The sequence below is a fragment of the Sinocyclocheilus rhinocerous genome, unplaced genomic scaffold (assembly GCF_001515625.1).
Source record: "Sinocyclocheilus rhinocerous isolate Xijiao unplaced genomic scaffold, SAMN03320098_v1.1 scaffold2749, whole genome shotgun sequence".
Lineage (NCBI taxonomy): Eukaryota > Metazoa > Chordata > Actinopteri > Cypriniformes > Cyprinidae > Sinocyclocheilus > Sinocyclocheilus rhinocerous.
This window is the reverse complement of record NW_015626398.1, coordinates 1,857-22,639: the sequence shown is the minus strand read 5'-3', so window position 1 is coordinate 22,639 and position 20,783 is coordinate 1,857. Positions and strand designations below refer to the sequence as shown.

Below are 20,783 nucleotides of genomic sequence, written 5' to 3'. Positions count from 1 at the left end.
GGTGGTACTGAAAAAAGTACCAGGTACTGTACCCAGTGGAAAACCGAGCCGTACCATGCAGTGGAAAAGCGCCATAATATACGGATCTACCGGATTAAAGAAGGAAGCGAAGGAACCGACATCGTGGGATTTGTGGAAAGGCTTTTGAAAGAGGCAGATCTGATCCAACAAAATATAGTTCAACCGTATATATAGGGCCAGAAAGCTCTCGGATTTCATCAAAAATATCTTAATTTGTGTTCTGAAGATGAACAAAGGTCTTACGAGTTTGGAACGGTATGAGGGTGAGTAATTAATGACAGAATGTTGATTTTTGGGTGAACTACCCTTTAAGTGTCCGGATAGTTTTTGGGGCCATTGCATCTCACTTGTGCCGTCACTGTTTTCATCTTTCTCATGACTGGACTTACTCATTGAATTTGGGAGAGCAGACGATGGCAATGGACTCCGGCAGCATCATCTGGTATGAGCAGTGAGTATGCAGGTCAACGCTGGACAGGAAGGCTGTTTGAGTGGGGTGAGTCTGTGGAGCAGAGCGACAGCGACATCTGAATGATGACCACAGTAAGACAACTGTATGTCTCAACTCAACTCAACACAACTTTATTTTCATTCTTCCACATACACAGTATACAGAAGAACAAAATGTCGTTTCTGACGGACCAAGGTGCAAAGACACTGACAAAACAAGTATACACACGTGTTCATGACAACAGGGATCAGACATAAGAGCACATTAAATATAACGGGCAATAAACATGACGAGCACAATAAATATAACAAGGCAGAAGTGTCTCCACTGTACTGACAGACATTCAGGGAAATTACCATTTCAAAATTTTTAAATATTACATACTATTGCATATATGTGGTTCAGATCAGTTATATAGCAAGAGAAGGCAGAAGTGTGATGTAAGGTTGCGACTCACATGTATCCAGCCCAGCGTGATGAGGTCGTACTGGTCCTGCACCAGAAACAGCTCCTCTTCATTCTCTGTGTCACAGTAATCTGGACCTCCACACTGCTTCGGCACAATCACATGTGTCACTGTGAATGCGTTCCTGTTCTGCAACAGGCACACAAACACTCTCCAGTCAGATGTCTTAATGCACTGTATTGGTAAAGCTTATCCAAGAACTGTATTAAACTGTACCTACCTACCTACCTATCTATCTATCTATCTATCTATCTATCTATCAGATTTCTATCTATTAGGGTAGCAAATATCAAGTCTTTCTGTGACAGGTCTCACAAGTACTAAACTGCTATGCATCTTCTCTATGCTACTTTCTATTGTTACACTTTAGATTCTATATAGAGTAAATGTTGTTAAAAAAAATTCCAATTAATCCAATAAAAAAATTTATTGGATGAACCAGTTCACCAAATCGGACTGAACCGTCTGAAACAGTTTGCAGCTCGAACAGCACAGATCTACAGTTTACTCAATCAAAACTCACTTTCGGACGCCTGACAGTCACTCCGACTCGAAATGAGCCGAAATACCAGCGTATGATCCTGTGATGCCGGGTTTTGCCAACTCATTCAGCACTCCAGTTCCTCCAAAAGTCACTGAATTGAAGAAACAGTTTAGACTGAAGAACTGATAAGCTGCTGTTACGAGCATGTATGAACCGAGCACTTGAATGAAGTGGCGAAATGACAGTTTTTATGGTTTCTCATTATGTAAAAAGGTGAGTTTATTAAGACTAATTCATTTTATATGCTTTAGACATAATTGGATATGCTTTAGACATAATTGGGTATACATTACATTATTGGGTATACGTGACATTGCATGATTATGTAAATTAACTGGTGAAACAATTGTGTGAACCAGAAGCAAACTGTCTGAAAGATCCAGTTCAAGGAAAAGAACTGGATTTTCCTGTAGCCTGAGGCTCTGGATTACAGGTAATAATGTTGTAAATAATGCTCAGTTTCTTGCACAGACTGATCGTTTCACTTCATAAGATCTCAATATATCATCAGGGGCAACTGGTATTAATTTTGTGCTGCCTGATATGCTGTTTTGACTCTCAAAGTGCTTGTAGCCACTGACCTACATATTATGAATCACCAAAGACCATGGTTTCAGCCAAACATTTTCTTTGCTGTTCTACTGAAGAAAAAAGTCACCAACATCTTGGATAGCCTGAGCGTGAGTAAATTACCAGCAAATTTTCGTTTTGGGGTGAACTATGCCTTTAACAGCTGTTTATTCAAGTTTAAATGTTTTATCGCAGCAAATCTTTTACGGCAAACATTCATCTTGGTCTGACAAGCCTTTTGCGAATAACATTGAGCCTGGTAACAGGCAAAATTTAGGCGACTCGCAACATTCAACTATGGTACAAAATCATAATAGAGGAATGATAAATCATGTCACAAAGTCATACCAGTCTCCCACAGAGTATCCCACAGGTTTCCACTGCTCTTATGGTGTTGTTATTGGCCAATCGCAGAAATTTGCCGCAAAGCTCAGCAGGAACAGCAATCTGCCGTAAACCATCGACCAATGTAGCTGAAACACAAAGAGAAACACCGTAATAACCTGAAAACACAGAATTAGAGGCTGCTCTAAGTTTGCTGAGGATTGACGGCAAGCCGTACTGTTGTTACTGAGGTGACCCGGTTTAAGTGAGCGGTCAAAGGTCGGGGGTACAGCCGGGCTGGAAGCTGACGGAGCGCTGTGATTAGCCGAGGGGTACTGTGGACTCTGAGGGGGAGTGGGGGACTCTAGGTAGGGCAGAGGGGGACCCTGGATCCCAGGAATGAGCAGTGTGTCGTCTTGGAGGGGCGCTGGTGTGTTGAACTCGTGGACGAGCTGACTCTTATGCTGCCGGTCCTGCTGCCGGATCAACTCCTCAAACCTGCTGAACTGCTCCTGCTCCAGCTGCCTCCTCTGCATGTCCGCCACACGCCGCCTCTCCGCCTCCAGCTCACGCTGCCGAGACAACTCCCGCTCCAGCGCCTGATCTTCTGCACGCTAGCAGACGACAGAGCCACACTCACAAGACTGACCAAGGTGAAAAAACCATGTGCATCTTTAACTTTGAAATGAATCACACCAAACACATGTCAATAATGTATATGGAAAATCTGCATTAGACTAGCGATGTAACGATGCCCCCCGAGCCAGTTGAAAATCAATACAAATATGTGACGATTCAAGTCAGATGAGATGTTAAACGAATTGCGATACAATCAGAGTTTATATGAATGTATCTCTGAGGGGAACTGACTGCCTTCAGAAAAGTTTAGATGGTATTTTCTTTTCATCTTGTCTGTGTATAATCAAAGTCCCTTTAAAGCAAGTCATGTCACTCGGCGGTCATCTTTGAATGGTCATCCCCATCCTCATCCACGGGGAAACATCAAATTCTCCAAAACTGTTCGCCACGCTTACGATTAAATTTCATATTTGAAATCACCAATGAAATCTGACAACAACTGCATCATAAATGTTGTTTATTTTGCTCAAATAGCGTTTAAAAAGGCTTATTTTTCAGGCTAGATCAGCCAGTGCGCATGCGCAGTCCTAGGCACACGTCTCAGAACGCTGACTGTTTCTATAGAAACCAGGACTTCTAACGGCAGCTGCAGTGACGCGCTGACTTTACCGATTAGGGATTGGCTCTTTTGCTCAGAAAATGGGGCTTCGTTTGATTGAGTGGCCATATTAAGCGTTGCATTTTTCCCCATTCAAAACTATACGAGGGACATGTCTTGGGTATTCTAGTCTTTGGTAGAATGCATATTAGAGTAGTGTTCATAGGTGCAGCTGCTTTGTTTACAGCAGTAACCAAGGAAATGCTGTAATAAGCGCCACCTGCTGTCAGAGAGTGAATTTGCGTTTTCATTCAGCCCATCTGCTGTTTTAGCTTCAAATCTCAAAATTATACAACCTAATTTAGATTAAAAACTGCTCATGCTGCATGTATGCAGCGTCTTTGTTTGGATTGTGATTAAAATACAGTGGTTGCCTCTAATTTTAAATAGAAAGGGCACAGGCAAAGCCTTAGTTTGTTTATATGAAGAGATTTGTTTTATTTGTGTTATTTATTTGATTTGTGTTATGTTTTAAAAATTAATATTTAGTTTTATTATTTGGCATATTCTATTTCACAAAGAAATGTGCAGCATTTTGTCCAAGCAATAATAAAATGACAGTACACCTTTTCATTTATGTCTTAAATCTCATTTAAAAAACTGTGAGAAAATCATATTGTGAAATTAGTATTGTGAATCATATTGCATTGTGAATTGAGTGAATCATTGCATCCCTATATTAGACTAATACTATTTCTTTTTTTATTAAATAGTAGTAAAATGAATAAATAAAAATAAATAAATTCTTTGTATTGTGACACTCAATAGTCCCATTGGATATTCATTAAAGTAACATAGTATGTTTTGTGTAAAAAGTTTAGTTTTTTCACAAATCGTGAAAAAATTGACTATACACACACACACACATATAGAATTTAACTTTTTTATGGTAACTGCTGGGTATTGGGGGGCTCTGGGGATTTCCATGGTAATAAAAAAATATATTGCATATCCTAGAATTACGGAATTACAATAAAATCACTGGAATTTGGGGGAAAACAAATATCTGAATGCATTAATTCAGAATTTGGAAAATGTCTTAAACTGTCATAAAAACAATATGAGGTGAAAAAATTGTTTCATCGGTTTCGCTTTTATTCCATGAAAAGGTTTGCCAATGTTTGGAAAACATGTCTCACCTTTTTGCTGATGAACTCAGCATATTCTTTCTCATATCTCCTCAGTAAATGTTTCTTCAGCTGCTCTGCTTGAGGAAAAGCGGTCTCCTTTAGCTTCTGTGTGAGAAACAACAGCAAAATTGAGACAACTAACATGGTATGATGAAAATTTGAGATTATCGATCTAGAGTTCACTAGACTACGTTACCCTTAAATTCTCCTTCTTCTCAGGAATATTAGACAGTTTATATTCTGGATGCTTGGGGAGCTTTTCAATAAAAAGCCTGGTGGGTTAAAAAGAACCAGAGTTAAACCTGTTATAAGAAAACTGAATATTACCAACACTACACACATAACGGAGACTCCCATTAAAGTTAAAGCGATACTCCACCCAAAAATGAACATTATGTCATAATTTACTCACTCCCATGTTGTTCCCAACCCATTTTAATTTCTTTCTTTTGCAAAAAAACACTGAGAAATTTTTCAAGTCTCAGAATAAGTAATAAAGAAAGTCACAAGTTTGGAATGACATGAAGGTCAGTAAATGAGGAGAACTTTCCTTTTCGGTTAAGTGTCTGTTTAAAATGCAGAAAAACAGAAGGAGCTAGAGCGGCATTCAGGTCTTCTTACGTGATGCATTTGTTGTAGAGGACAAAGGCGTGCTCTGTGTTGCCCTCCTCGGCGTACACATGGGCCATGCGGATCACCTCCATGCCCGAGCGGAAGTATCGGCGGAGGGGCACTGCCTCATTCATGTCCACCGCGCTGCCCTTCTTGGTCAAGGCTCGCACCCGTTCATCCGGGGTCAAACTCACATCGGCGTGGTCCAACATCATGCGGCCAACGTCCTCAATCTACGCCTCCAACCCTGTGACACAAACGAAAACACGTTACAGACAAAACTGGATTTCTCTTGCACTTGTGAATGAAATAATTCAGTGTTATACCGATTTACTAACTATGCAACTACATCAACTTAATGAATGACACATTCGTTTACATATAAGTCTTAAAGGTACAGTAGCAAAATTCATATATTCTTACTTATTAGTGAGTATAATATAAACTACTAAGTAGTGAACAAGTAATACTATTGACTGTGCTGACATATTGGCTCGCATAAAGATAAAATAAAGTGTTACATCTCCAAACAAGTGATATATCACATTCAAAAACTCACTTTACATTATTTTGTATCATATCACAAAATAACCAACAGCTGGGGCCGCCTTTACTGATTTATTTTTTTTCATAGGTGAATTGTTATGATACAGTATGATGATCATGAATTTGTGCAGCTAGCTGGCTAATGTTAGATTATAAAGCTTTATAAAGTCTTACCGTGTTAATAACGAGTCTCTGTTTTCCAGATCACGATCACATTAGCTGGGGAAACTCGTCCATCGCCTTTAACTCTATTTCATTGAAATAAAGGCGCGTTAAATCGCGTTATATGGCTCTGTATCCATCCTTTTCGCTTTAATCTCCCTCCACTCACTCACTCACTCACTTCCTCTTCCTGTCTGACGCAAACAAACAGCAGGTCTGGAGCCGCTCTCAGATCAGTTTGGTCTCCCTCTGTTGACAGACGCTGCTGTGTTTCCACAATGAGGAAGGTTTTCACGATCGATAAGATTCAAGGTGTGTCAGTTAATATGTAACTGATAAACTTTTTGCTGTTTACTTACTGCCATTAACCCAGGAAGCGTTCTTAAATAAATAATTTCTGTTGTTGTTGTTACTATTAGTAGTAGTAGAATTAATGGGGCTGTTGCTGTTGTTAAAACAATAGAATTAATTTATTATTATTATGTTACAATTAATGTTTTATTAAATGGGAAAAGAATGCAAAATATAGACTTTTTTTGGCGGACTTTTCTCAGGTTTTTAAGCCCACATTGTAGTAAATATTACTATTCTATGACAGTAAGTGATTATACGCCTGTGTTGCTGCAAAAGATTCTGTTCATGGGGTTTCAATGATCAGATCCGTTTTTATCAAATGACAGAATGCAGTTAATTATTATTAAACTATTACATTATTTTTTTTTTTTTTTTACATTTTAGGGTTTTTCATTATTATTTGAATGTTTACATTCAGGTCAATGTAAATTGAGTGTCATTGAGTGTCATTATAGTTTTTGTTAATAATTAGAATTTTATTTTATATTTCGTGTATTCAGTCACACTTTTAGTTTTAGTAATTTTGTGTGCTTTTGTCATTTTTTTTTTTTTTTTTAAATACACTACCAGTCAAAAGTCTTTAAACAGTAAGATGTTTAATGATTTTTCTGGCCTTCCAGTGCATTCAAAATTCTGCTGCTCATGTGTTTACTCCACGGGAACACATTACAGTGCTTTCACAGTTACACTGGCTTTCAATGGATTGATTTTAAAATTCTAATTTTAACATACAAAGCACTACATGGGACTGCACCAGCGTATCTTTGCTCTCTTATAAGTTCATGTACTCCTTCTCGCTCTCTCCACTCTGCCAGTTCTCTTTTACTTTATCAGCCCTCATGCAAACTTAAGACTATGGGGGAAAGAGCTTTTTCATTCAAAGCCCCCAAATTATGGAATGCACAGAAATGCACCAACTCTGGATCACTTTAAAATTTTGATTAAGATGCATTTATTTAAGGTTGTTTTTAATTAATTCTTGTATTTTTGTGTTGTTCTTTTTGTGTTTTAGTTTTACTGTAGCACTTTGGGTTTAAGAAAAGCGCATTACAAATAAAATGCAATATTATTATTATTAATGTTTTTTAAAGAATTCTCATCTGCTCACCAAGCCTGCACTTATTTGATCCAAAGTACAGCAAAAACAGTAAAAGTTTGAAATATTTTTTTACTATTTAACAGTTTTCTATGAATATATTTTAAAATGTAATTTATTCCTGTAATCTCAACGCTGAATTTTAAACATCATTACTCCAGTGTCACATGATCCTTCAGAAATCATTCTAATATTCTGATTTGCTGCTCAAACAATTGTTATTATTATTACGTTGAAAACAGCGGAGTATAATTTTTTCAAGTTTCTTTAACAGAACGTTCAGAAGAACAGCATTTATCTGAAACCTTTTGTAACATTTTGTAACACTTTTGATCAATTTAAAGCATCCTTGCTAAATAAAAATATTAGTTTCTATAATTTCTTTAAAAAAAAAAAAAATTATACTGGCTCCAAGTTTTGAATGGTATAGTGTGTGACCACCCCACATATAGTTTGGGTCACAAATTAAATTATTTTTGTATATTTCATTTTCATTTATGTTTATTTCTATTTATATGTATATACAGTGGGTAAAATAAGTATTGAACACATCACCATTTTTCTAAAAGTGCTGTTGACATGAAATTTTCACCAGATGTTGGTAACAACCCAAGTAATCCACACATACAAAGAAAACAATACAAATAAGTTCAGAAATTAAGTTCTGTGTAATAAAATGTAATGACCCAGGGAAAAAGTATTGAACATGCTTGCTGAAATGTATTTAATACTTCGTACAAAAGCCTTTGTTGGTAATAACAGCTTCGAGACGCCTCCTGTATGGAGAAACTAGTCGCATGCATCGCTCAGGTGTGATTTTGGCCCATTCTTCCACACAAACAGTCTTCAGATCTTAAAGGTTCCATGGGCCTCTTCTACGAACTCTAATCTTTCCTCTTAGATGCCAATGTCTCTGATGAAACCCTGCTGAGGCATGTAATAAGAATTACAAGTGATGAAAGTGAGAGGCAATGCCATACGGTGGTACATGCACACAGCGCACAGTTTGAGTCTGAAATGGTGAGAGTGGATGAGACGACAAAAGATAAGACCATTCAGCAGCTGAGGGTACAAATAGAAGCTTTAACTACTGCAGTGGACTCCTTGAAACGGTCTGGAACGCCAACATTTCCTATCTCATGGCACGAGTATAGTGAGTCACAACCTCAAAGACATCAGTACCAGAGAGCATAGATAAGGAATACTTACCTGCAGAAACACAAGCCGATGAAGAATAATTACCTGTAGATGAGGAGGCATTTGTACCAGAGAGCATCCATGAAGACAGAGGCATTCCTGTTGTCCTAACTAACCCAAACACAACTACACAAAATCCCCCTTCAATAGATCTACAAGGCATCGAAGACCAGCACAGAGGCTCACGTACTCACATTTAGGTCAGCCACCATTACAGACACACACATCAGTTAACACTTTAGGGTTTAACGGGACACCAGCCATGCCAGCAAGCAGTTATTCACAATACTACACTTCCCCAACACCAACATACATACCATCATTCTACATACCTGCTCTTTTCATACCATACACTCTAAAAAATGTTGTATTTAACCCAGCATTTTTTAGAGTGTACCGGACACTGACACCATTAAATTACCCCATATTTGCCTATTGAAAGATAAAAAGGAACCAACAAACTAATACGGTTATTTAAACAATATTTGGAGGCATTAGCTTCTTTGTTGGGGAGAGTGTGACCACCCTGCATATAGTTTGGGTCACAAATTAAATTATTTGTATATATTTAATTTTTATTCATGTTTATTTCTATTTATATGTATATATAAGTGCTGTCCAACGATTAATCGCATCCAAAATAAGTTTTTGTTTACATAATATGTTTGTGTACTGTGTATATGTATTACGTATATATAAAAGCAGACACATACAGTATATATTTTGAGAATATTTACATGTATATATTTATATTAATCTAATTTATATTGTATATAAATATATAAACATTACATATTTTCTTAAATATATACATGCAAGTGTTTGTATTTATATATACATAATAAATATACACAGTACACACATATACTGTATTATGTGAGCAAAAATTTGTATTTTGGATGCGATTAATCGCGATTAATCGTTTGACAGCACTTATTTTAATTACTTAAATGTATTATAATGAGTTTACACTGAAGAGTTCAGCTGCATTTTCTGAATTCTGGGTGTCAGTTGAGAGAGTTGAGTTACCGTGACGACTGCAGCTCATCCTCAGACAACAAAGGGGACCGTGACAGTAACTCTTGTCTCTCTCATTTACTGCTAAGTTGATTACTGCTTACAGTCTTCCCGACTGCCCGGGACCTGTAACAAGCGTATAATGTTACAAAAGCTTTTTATTTCAGATAAATGCTGATCTTTGGGTCTTTTTATTCATCAAATATTCCTGAAACAAAATGTACTCAACTGTTTTAAATATTGATAATAATAATAAAAAATGTTTCTTAAACAGCAAATCAGCAGAATGATTTCTGAAGGATCATGTGACACTGAAGACTGGAGTAATGATGCTCTTCAGATCTTAAAGGTTCCATGGGCCTCTTCTACGAACTCTAATCTTTCCTCTTAGATGCCAATGTCTCTGATGAAACCCTGCTGAGGCATGTAATAAGAATTACAAGTGATGAAAGTGAGAGGCAATGCCATACGGTGGTACATGCACACAGCGCACAGTTTGAGTCTGAAATGGTGAGAGTGGATGAGACGACAAAAGATAAGACCATTCAGCAGCTGAGGGTACAAATAGAAGCTTTAACTACTGCAGTGGACTCCTTGAAACGGTCTGGAACGCCAACATTTCCTATCTCATGGCACGAGTATAGTGAGTCACAACCTCAAAGACATCAGTACCAGAGAGCATAGATAAGGAATACTTACCTGCAGAAACACAAGCCGATGAAGAATAATTACCTGTAGATGAGGAGGCATTTGTACCAGAGAGCATCCATGAAGACAGAGGCATTCCTGTTGTCCTAACTAACCCAAACACAACTACACAAAATCCCCCTTCAATAGATCTACAAGGCATCGAAGACCAGCACAGAGGCTCACGTACTCACATTTAGGTCAGCCACCATTACAGACACACACATCAGTTAACACTTTAGGGTTTAACGGGACACCAGCCATGCCAGCAAGCAGTTATTCACAATACTACACTTCCCCAACACCAACATACATACCATCATTCTACATACCTGCTCTTTTCATACCATACACTCTAAAAAATGTTGTATTTAACCCAGCATTTTTTAGAGTGTACCGGACACTGACACCATTAAATTACCCCATATTTGCCTATTGAAAGATAAAAAGGAACCAACAAACTAATACGGTTATTTAAACAATATTTGGAGGCATTAGCTTCTTTGTTGGGGAGAGTGTGACCACCCTGCATATAGTTTGGGTCACAAATTAAATTATTTGTATATATTTAATTTTTATTCATGTTTATTTCTATTTATATGTATATATAAGTGCTGTCCAACGATTAATCGCATCCAAAATAAGTTTTTGTTTACATAATATGTTTGTGTACTGTGTATATGTATTACGTATATATAAAAGCAGACACATACAGTATATATTTTGAGAATATTTACATGTATATATTTATATTAATCTAATTTATATTGTATATAAATATATAAACATTACATATTTTCTTAAATATATACATGCAAGTGTTTGTATTTATATATACATAATAAATATACACAGTACACACATATACTGTATTATGTGAGCAAAAATTTGTATTTTGGATGCGATTAATCGCGATTAATCGTTTGACAGCACTTATTTTAATTACTTAAATGTATTATAATGAGTTTACACTGAAGAGTTCAGCTGCATTTTCTGAATTCTGGGTGTCAGTTGAGAGAGTTGAGTTACCGTGACGACTGCAGCTCATCCTCAGACAACAAAGGGGACCGTGACAGTAACTCTTGTCTCTCTCATTTACTGCTAAGTTGATTACTGCTTACAGTCTTCCCGACTGCCCGGGACCTGTAATAAGCGTATAATGTTACAAAAGCTTTTTATTTCAGATAAATGCTGATCTTTGGGTCTTTTTATTCATCAAATATTCCTGAAACAAAATGTACTCAACTGTTTTAAATATTGATAATAATAATAAAAAATGTTTCTTAAACAGCAAATCAGCAGAATGATTTCTGAAGGATCATGTGACACTGAAGACTGGAGTAATGATGCTGAAAATGTAGCTTTGATCACAGGAATACATTACATTTTAAAATATTAAAATAAAAAGCAGTTATTTTAAATAGTAAAAAACTAAATCACAATATTGCTGCTTTTGGATCAAATAAAGGCAGGCTTGGTGAGCAGAAGAGATTCTTAAAAAAACAAAAAAACAGTAAAAATCTTACTGTTCAAAAACTTTTTATTTATAATAAATTTATTAATACATTTTTAATTTATTATTAGTTTATATATTAGTTTTTATATGTAGTCTATTTAATTTTAAATAAATTTAAGAGGTTTATTTAGCTTTATTTTAGTACTTCAACTTACAATGTTGAACTAAAAAATGTTGAAGTTTATTTATTTTTTATTTCAGGTAATGTTTATTGAAGTTTTTAGTTAAGTTTTTTTTAGTTTTAATTACTTTTTCTTATTTGTAAGTCGCTTTGGATAAAAGCGTCTGCTAAATGACTAAAAAGTAAAGTAAAAAGTAAAGTTTTTTAGTCTTAGTTCGCAATAATAACTCCGTTGACAAGAAGAGACCAGTCAGAGGAAAAGTCAAACCTTTATTCCATCTCTTTTCAGAGTAGAAAGAATATCACTTGTGAAAAAGTTTCAATAGTGATAAAAGATTGACCACAGTAAATAGGTAAGTTAAACCCCCTTCATATATTTTTACCCACATAATAATTCAAAATAGGTCCAGAATTTCAAGAAAAGTGGTTGTGCAAAGCCACTGGCTAAATGTCAAAGCATCACTCACAGGCTTAACGGAGAATACAGCGGGAATCTCAGTATAGGCACAACAGGAGTGTGATCGTGTTTGACATCGCGCCAAATAAAACATCCACAATATTTCCCACTTTTAGGATAAGAGTATGAATATATATCCGTTTGTTTCTCATTCCTGGGCATTATCTAGATTTGGCACAGACATCTTGCTTCATAAATCAAGCGTGGGTAATTATAATCCTACTGTACACCAAAAACAATCTTCTTTCAAATGCATCATTGACTGCTGCAAACAACAACGGTGGCTTCTTCATCAGCTAAACAGTGGACTGACTCCAGAACTGGATGGCTTCTTTCAACATTAAAGTCACTTGAGTCAAAGCTTTTAGAAGAATGAAAAGTGCAACTCGTCAAAATCAGGGCTGTAGTGTTTTTTCCTCAAAGTGTCCAAATGCAGTCCATTTAGAAAACCACAACCGAACCCCTGACTGATAAATTCAAATACAATATAAACAGACTAAACCCACTCAAACACATCACCGCATAGATGGTGTGCACACTGTATGCAATTAAATGTATTTAAATTGCTTTAAACCCTAATAAAACATTTCTTTCTGACGCATTAAATTATTTTTGTTCTTGGGCCAGTGAAAAGGGCAAGCATGAATCTGAACTGGTCTGACTGGGCCAGCAAATAAAATCCTTTGTGTTGAGCCCTTCAAAGCTAATTTAGCATTCATAGAGCAGTTAAGATGCTTTCATGGTGTTTTGAACATCTTTAACATAAGAACAAAAGCTTGCCACTCCTTTTCTAATCCACACCTGTAGAAAGAATTCACCTGTCCCATAAATGTGTGCGATCAGCTTCAAGAAGTGCTCAAGAAATGTCAAGAAGAACATTTCAAAACTCAATCATTCCCAATCTCCCATTAAACGTCATTCATCTTCATGAAAAAGCAGCCAACATATACTTTCAAAAAAATACATATCGGTTCCTTCGGTATTACACATTTCGCCCAGCAATAAATTGAGAAAAAGAAAAACAAAGACAACCACGTAACTCTACCCAAAAAAAGGCTCGGAAATTAAATAGAACGAGAGGCCACAGAACCAACATCTGCAATATGTACCGGTGTGTTCGTAACACTCTAAACCTGACTGAAGACCATCCCAGACATTTTAGAACTACAAGAGACATTGTTTTCAACATACCTGACATGCTACGGATGGATGAGAATTTGTCATTATTAATATCATTTTGGATGAGTTAGTGACAGTTTCTGTGCAATGTTTATGAGTGGTGATATATGCCTCATTATGGATAATTCAAGTTTCAAAATCACACTTCAAATATTTAGATTCATCCACCGCTGACTCATCTGACTGGGTTTTCTCACTGGAAAACAGAATACAGAACACGCAATAAAATTTCAGTTCAAATGTAAGATAATTGATTGGTTTAACAACTCAATTCTACTGCGGTAAAAACTGTTACTTAATGTAATGTAATAACGTGGCAACAGATGTTTTTAATGGACGGTTTTATTTGATTAACATAAGCTGCTTTTCCACCATCGGGCTGAACGGGTTCTAAAGCCCCGTTCACACCAAGAACGATAACTATAAAGATAACGATATTAGCGTCCACACCAGCGAACGATATCGTCTGTTTATTCTAAGCACATGCGCGTCTGCCGCTTTAAATTCTCGAGCTCGTTACAGCAGGATGGATTCTGATTGGCTGTCAATGTTTGTGTCGTTCATCAGCTGGAAAAAAATCGTTCTGAAAGTGATTCCAACGATATCGTTTCTCTTTGTCTTTATCGTTATAGTTGTGGTGTGGACTCTGCTATTCTTTAATATTGAGAACGATTTTTAGAACTATATCTTTATCGTTATCTTTATAGTTATCGTGCTTGGTGTGAACAGGCCTTAAGAATGATAAGGAACGGCTACAGTTATATTTCAGAATGGAACAGTTTGGCTGATGGCGGAAAAGGTGCAAAATCAGAGTGTTGTTCTTATGATTTCAATTGTGTGTTATGTTGCAGCTCAACATAATTAGGTTACATTCAACTAGCAAGCTTTTTGTTTAGTTGCTTAACTGAGTTTAACTTGCATTTGGGTTAATGACAAATAAGAGTATAACTGATAAAGACAAAGAGAAAATATTTAAAAACAGCTTAAAACATATCCTCTTCACATTATTTCGAAAACCTTTCATAACATTAAGAAACTTCAAATTTTCTCAAATTCCACATTCTCTCAAAATTTCATGTGGTGTAACCACGTAAAAAGTGAACACTAATCATAATAATGACATATTTTCCTTGAACACCTTGAATATATGTGAGAATACATTTAAGTGTTTTAATAAATCAGTCTTTTTACAAATATAGTAAAAGTTTTGGGGAGTTTTCACACCACATGACATTTTACTTTCTGAACTAACTTTGTCTTGTCATAAAAAGTCAAATGAGCGTCTACACAGCTCCTCTCTATTAAATCATTTCCTGTTTTATGTTTTTCATTTTATTTGTTTCCATGCATGTTGGTCACACAACATGACTGATTTAGCGGACTTAAAGGGGTCATATGATGCTCACTCCAAAGAGAAAGGAAAACTTGAAATCGCATCATATGACCCCTTTAAGTTTTTAAAATACTAAAAAGTGTGTGACGAGAGGGGCGGGGCCGAGAGCCGTTGGAACGGAGATTTTGTTCAAATGCTCGCCGGTTCCCGCCTCCTTCTTCCCGTGACTACGAACTTTGTTACAAAGTGGTTTTGTTAAACATATAAAAGCTTTATTACAGGGGTCATGAACTTAGAAATCAAAATTCCCTTGTTCGTTTGACATATAAGAGGTTGAGGTTTGTGTTATAAAAATATTCTGTAAGTTTCAGAACTCAAAACTTTTTTGACAGCGACAAACGCAGGTCTACGCAGAAACCACACGATAAATTTGATTTGATGAACTTTATTTTTAATAAAGTTCCAGACCGTGTCGGTAAGAACGTTGTCCTTTGTTCACTTCATTTTACAGCGTATTTGTTTACAAACAAGGCACAATTCGACGCAGGATTTTCAGAAAGATTGAAACTAAAAGACGACGCTGTGCCGACTATATTGCAACACACAAGTGTGAGTAACTGTTTTTATTACGTAATCACTATTGCTTTGCCTGTCATTACAGATCGTTTAATATGTATTGAGTTATTTATGCATTTCTGACCTAAATCACTGCGGTGTCCATCTATGAGGAATGTTTGTCAAACATACAGAACTATTAGCCAATCATAGCAGTGGGTGTTTACTTCCGACTCTACGATCCGCCACGCCTATTCAAACAGAGCGTTCTGATGAGGGGGGTTAAAACAGGACAGAAAATAGCCTATTACTTCTAAATTATGATGTAAAATCTAGGTAACATTATAAGTGGACCTCAGAGAAGAGTACAACATTACAAAAGTACAAAAGGCAGTTCATGACCCCTTTAAACTACTTTCAGGTTTAATTTTGATATTTTTCCTTCAATATGATATTATGACAGTTTTATCACCCTGGAATTTTTTTACTTTATACTTGATAAAAACATTATTAATAGGAATTTTAATTTAGAAAATGTGCATATCATTTTTTTTTTTTAAGTCCGTTTATGTATTTTTCAAATATTTTTAAATAAAAGGAATAGATAGGAGTCTTAACTCGCTGTGTGTGTACGTAACGCTACTTACACTCTGGTCGAGTTTGTGGTAATCAGATGACTTGGGTCTCCGTGTGCCTCTTGATCTCCGACCCTCAAAGACGAAGGCAATGATCTGCAGGCAAAGGCGAAAGAAATGACTGTCATTTAATTGCCATTTGACATCTTTAAAATACAGCAGTAAAAAAAACTAAAAACACACAACGTCTCTAGGATGGAAAAAGGTGCATGTACAAACAGACCCACTAACCTTGCGCTTGTTGTGACTGGCGATATACAGCACAGCCACCAGTATAACGGCACAGACCAGATAGGCAAAGAAGTGGCTGTTCTCTGCACTCTCCTCTTGTTGATAAGCTTTCACTTTATTGTCCTTCTTTTCTGTTTTGCTGTTAAATGTATCCTGTTCATTTGAAGGTTCATCAACAGTATCTTCACCTTCACCTTCTTCAGGGTCATTTGCTGAATCACCATTTTGTACGTCTTCGTCTGTAGGGATCTCAGGTCCAGGTGACTTCTCTTCACTCTTGCCATCTGTTTCATCTCCACCCTCTTCAGAAAGTTCAGGGTCCTTATTGTCTTCAGCCTCTTCTTTTTGGTCAGCTGTGGTCGGCTTCTCGTCACCTTTTTCACCAGTTGGTTCACCTAAAACGTCTTTATGCTCCTCTTGACCTGTTCCATCATCTTTTGGTTTTTCTCCACCACCTTCAGCAGGTTTAGAGCCTGCTTGTGCATCATCTTCTTTATTTAGTTCAGCTGTGGTCGTCTTCTCTTTAGCCTCTTCTTTTGGTGCAGCTTCATCAGTTTCAATGTTGTTTTTTGGATTGTCTGTTTCATTTTGGGCAAGTGCGGGCAGCTTGTCTTTTCCTTCATTATTTGACTCAGCTTTATCTTTGTTAGCATTTTCCAGGGGTGTGTTTTCATTAACATCTTCAGTTAGGGTTTGACTCTTTTCATTGTTTGCTTCATTATTTTTGCTTTGAGTTTCTTCAGGAGTTTGAGAGGCAATTTCCTTACTACTTTCAATATCGCTGGCAGATGGGTTCTTCTGTTCTTCACTTGGTTTTTCACCTTTATTGTTATCTGGATCATTATTATTTGAAGCGTCTACGTCATTACTTTTTGGCCCTTTTGCAGCTGTTCTCGGTGAAACAGTTGTACCCTCTTCTGCATCCAGTTGTCTAGAATTTTCTCCTGAAATGTTACTCGGCAGTGATTTGGAGCAAACTGGAAAATATCACAAAATAAAAACATCACAATAAAATTTTGGGCATGACACACAGTTTAAGCCTATCGTATTATCAAAACTTCAAATGAAGGAATCGTGTCCCATGTCCTCTGCAGGGCTGGACAGTGCTAGCAGTTCACTCGCATTTGCGACTAAAAATAGGAAAATGTATTTAGGAGCATGAGCGCGAATACAATTTCTTAAACAGCCTAACTTACACAGTAGCCTATAACAAACTTATTAATTTCTTCAATTTATTTATGGAAAAACAGCGATACAGCCTCATATGATTACTGAACTTAAAAAAAAAAAAAAAAAAAAACGATTTGTTTGAGCACAGATGAGAAGAAAGGCGGAGCGAGGGAAGGGGACGCGCTGAATGAAAACACACACTCACCACTAGAGGGCGCTGACGCTGCCGTTACCCCGGTAACCCTGTAAACAATGCAGCAGCACTACTTTCTGAACTGTGTAAATAATGGGCGAATTCCAAACGGAAGTGAGCATCCTTATGCCCTATTCCCTTCGAAGGGCAGAGCCCTTGAAGTGCGTTCTTTGAAGGGTGTAGGGCATTACTGTCTCGTATAAGCGTTTGGAACTCCCTTGGCGAAGGGAATGACTGACCAAATGTTACCTTGACAACGCTGCGGGTGCGTGCAAGCATTCAGCACTCCACCAGTTGTTGCAAATATATATTTCTTCACATTATTATTATTTTATTCAAATATTGTCTAATTGTGTCTTATTTACTATTAAGCTTTTTCAAACTAAACTTGCTTAAACTACCATCTTAAATAATATTTCTGACAAAAAAAATTATTACATTAAAATAAAGACAAATTTAATTACTATTAAATTACTTACGTTTGTATGTGAAGTCGAAATCAACCACAACTTTGCTTTAAAATGCGTCGCAAGATCTCCTAACTGAAGATCACATGATCACAAACGGAAATCACTTCCGTGAAGTGACCATCGCATGTTCCCTTCGCTAATGGACTTCTGGAAGGGCCCTTCATGAAAGGATTAAATTGCTCACTTTCGTTTGGAAAGTCCCTACAAATGGCGTCCCCTTCCCGAAGTGCCCTTCAAGGGCGCAAAAAAGCCGTTTGGAATTTGCCCAATGTTTCACAGTCATTTAGATATTTATATTCACTTTAGTCTTCACCATAGCACCAAATAATTACTTAAAGACTTAATGAGCCGTTTAATTTCAAACTTAAACATTTTTTTCCTTTTAATCTAACCTAAAACATGGCCTATCTAACTGATTCGTTATTATTGTTCTGTAACAGTTAACAGGTGCCATTAACATTAATTAACTACATTTGTCAACATGAATTAACAATGATTGCATTTATTAATCATAGTTTGTTCATTTCAACTTTTAATAATACATTATAAAATCAAAAGTTGTGTCTGCTAATATTATTCAACGGAGCTAACATTAACTAACAATAAATAGTTGTAATTTTATTAGTCAACGTTAACAAAGAATATTAACTACTGCAACAATTAGCTATTGCATATTGTTAGTTAATGTTAACCTGCTTTAAATAATGTTAACAAATGGGACCTTATTGTAAAGTGTTACCTATTGTTCTTTCGTTCATCTGAACGTTAATCTTGTGCACTCTAATCTTGAAACACTTGTTTACTTTATATTTTTGTGTATTTGTTTTTTTTTTTATAAAGTCTTTCTTTAATAAAGTTATTTAACCTGTTAGGAGGACAACACTTTTTTTTCTCTTACTAAAATATATATTGTGATACCGTGACAAAAGCTTAAACGACTATTGTGAAAATGTAATACCGTCACATACCTAATGTAGGCTAGGCTACATATAATTTAATAGGACTATAAATAATTATATAATTAGCCTATTAAATAGAGTCTGAAACAAAAATATTTAAAATCCGTGTGTACTTTCTGTATTCTGATCAATTAAATAATTATCCTGGTAAATGTCTCATATCCCCCTTATTAAAGCTAAAACACATAATTTGACAAATTTGCATTGCGCCCCTACATTTTTTTAATGCGCTTCTAAATTTTTCAACTTTAGCGTTAACCTCAACATGGTTAGCGTCAAGCCCTGCTTAGACTTGCAGAATCAATGCCAAGGAGCATTTAAGCTGTTCTGGTGGCCCAACACCTTACTAATAGTCTTCATGTTGGTTTTCGTCTTATTGTTTCATCTGTCTGTATATTTTTACCGATTTACTAAGAGAATACGGTAAATAGCGAACACGCACTCAGATATTGCAATATGTAAACAATGGCGACCACAAACAGGAAGTATATCCTATTTACGTAAATTTCAAAAGCAGGAATGTGGTTGAGCCAGACATGTTTTACCACCTCTGCCCCAAAAACTGTCACGCATTACAAAAGTGGGGAAAATGCCGTACATTAGGAGAATAATTAGCCAACAACATGTAGAATAATAGCAGATATTAGTTTTATTTCCAAATACAGTGCGCACAAGGACAAGGATTTAGAGATAAACATGTCACTAGATTTATCAATCGATATTGTCTCCCAATCCCACAAACATCTTACGAATATTACTATAACTAGTGTAATACATTAACTCACCTTGATAAGAGCAGAGGACAACGATAAACAGCGTTGTTAAGCGCATTATGGCTTCAGACAGTGGCACGAGCTTGACAAAACGCTGACAGTAAAGCCAAAAGCTGTGTCGTGTCCCAAAGTGAAGTGCGCGCACTCCGAAGTGCGCATTTGAAGTGCGATTGCGTCACAGCGTCAAGACGTAAGCTCAGGATGAGCGCTTCAGTATTTTGTATGCATGTCCTGCAGTGTCATATTTTCTAATGTTAAGATTGCACCCCTGTCTTAATATTTTTCATAAGTGTTTCCATTTCCTCTTGTTTTAGGACTATTCTGGAGAAAATGAGCCTGCTGGGGAAGGACTTAAAAAATACGAAGTAAGTTAATACACACATTTTTGCTGAAATTCATTGTGCTGTTGTTGTTAACAGGCATGGTTTATTTGCTCTGCCTTAGGATTGCAAGTGTCCTGGGACGGGTGAGGGAGTGAGTGGAAGCTGGTGGAGCTGCTCAGTACGGTGACCGAGAAGTGCAGAGCAAATCACAATTCTGAAAACAAAATAACAAATTACAAACGCAAATGCAAGTTTAAAAAACAAAATAACAATTCAGAAAGCACAACAACAATTCAGAAAACATTATAACAAGTCAGAAAACACAATGACAAATTCGAAAACAAAATAACAAGTCAGAAAACACAACGACAAATCAGACAAACCGGAAAAGGCAGGTATAGTTTGAGACAGCGCCATTGGTTAGGGATTACTCACCGCTGACTGGACGAGACAT

At 36.5% G+C, this 20,783-nt stretch overlaps 2 protein-coding genes across 3 annotated transcripts in view; both read right to left on the bottom strand.

Annotated features, from left to right (window-relative positions):
- The window catches only part of stambpb (STAM binding protein b), a 29,625-nt gene extending 22,731 nt beyond the window's left edge, over window positions 1-6,894 (bottom strand). Inside the window, exons 1-8 of the mRNA XM_016520373.1 lie at window positions 6,076-6,894; window positions 5,365-5,602; window positions 4,940-5,015; window positions 4,753-4,848; window positions 2,615-2,990; window positions 2,401-2,525; window positions 930-1,067; window positions 411-523 (exon numbers count right to left, since the gene is read on the bottom strand). Coding sequence (XP_016375859.1) covers window positions 411-523; window positions 930-1,067; window positions 2,401-2,525; window positions 2,615-2,990; window positions 4,753-4,848; window positions 4,940-5,015; window positions 5,365-5,570 — 1,130 coding nt within the window. The 5' untranslated portion in view covers window positions 5,571-5,602; window positions 6,076-6,894. The remainder of the gene's footprint in view (window positions 1-410; window positions 524-929; window positions 1,068-2,400; window positions 2,526-2,614; window positions 2,991-4,752; window positions 4,849-4,939; window positions 5,016-5,364; window positions 5,603-6,075) is intronic.
- Window positions 6,895-10,099: 3,205 nt separating this feature from the next.
- On the bottom strand, window positions 10,100-20,164 carry tgoln2 (trans-golgi network protein 2). 2 transcript variants are annotated; one of them, XM_016520380.1, is made up of 4 exons: window positions 20,019-20,164; window positions 16,442-17,418; window positions 16,223-16,306; window positions 10,100-10,141 (listed from the first exon to the last, which is right to left on the bottom strand). In XM_016520380.1, the coding sequence occupies exons 1-4, from the start codon at window positions 20,062-20,064 to the stop codon at window positions 10,115-10,117; spliced, it is 1,134 nt and encodes a 377-aa protein (XP_016375866.1). In that variant the 5' UTR covers window positions 20,065-20,164; the 3' UTR covers window positions 10,100-10,114. The 2 variants fall into 2 exon arrangements, with proteins under 2 accessions (XP_016375866.1, XP_016375873.1); XM_016520387.1 differs by lacking the exon at window positions 10,100-10,141 and adding an exon at window positions 13,141-13,883.
- Between the last annotated feature and the right edge of the window lie 619 nt (window positions 20,165-20,783).

Coding starts and splice junctions, on each gene's coding strand:
- tgoln2 (XM_016520380.1), bottom strand. CDS start 20,064: ATGCGCTTAACAACGCTGTTTATCGTTGTCCTCTGCTCTTATCAAG. Junction 16,307..16,441: donor CCAGTCACAACAAGCGCAAG/GTTAGTGGGTCT, acceptor CTTTGCCTGCAG/ATCATTGCCTTCGTCTTTGA. Junction 10,142..16,222: donor ACCACAAACTCGACCAGAGT/GTAAGTAGCGTT, acceptor ATGCCTCAGCAG/GGTTTCATCAGAGACATTGG.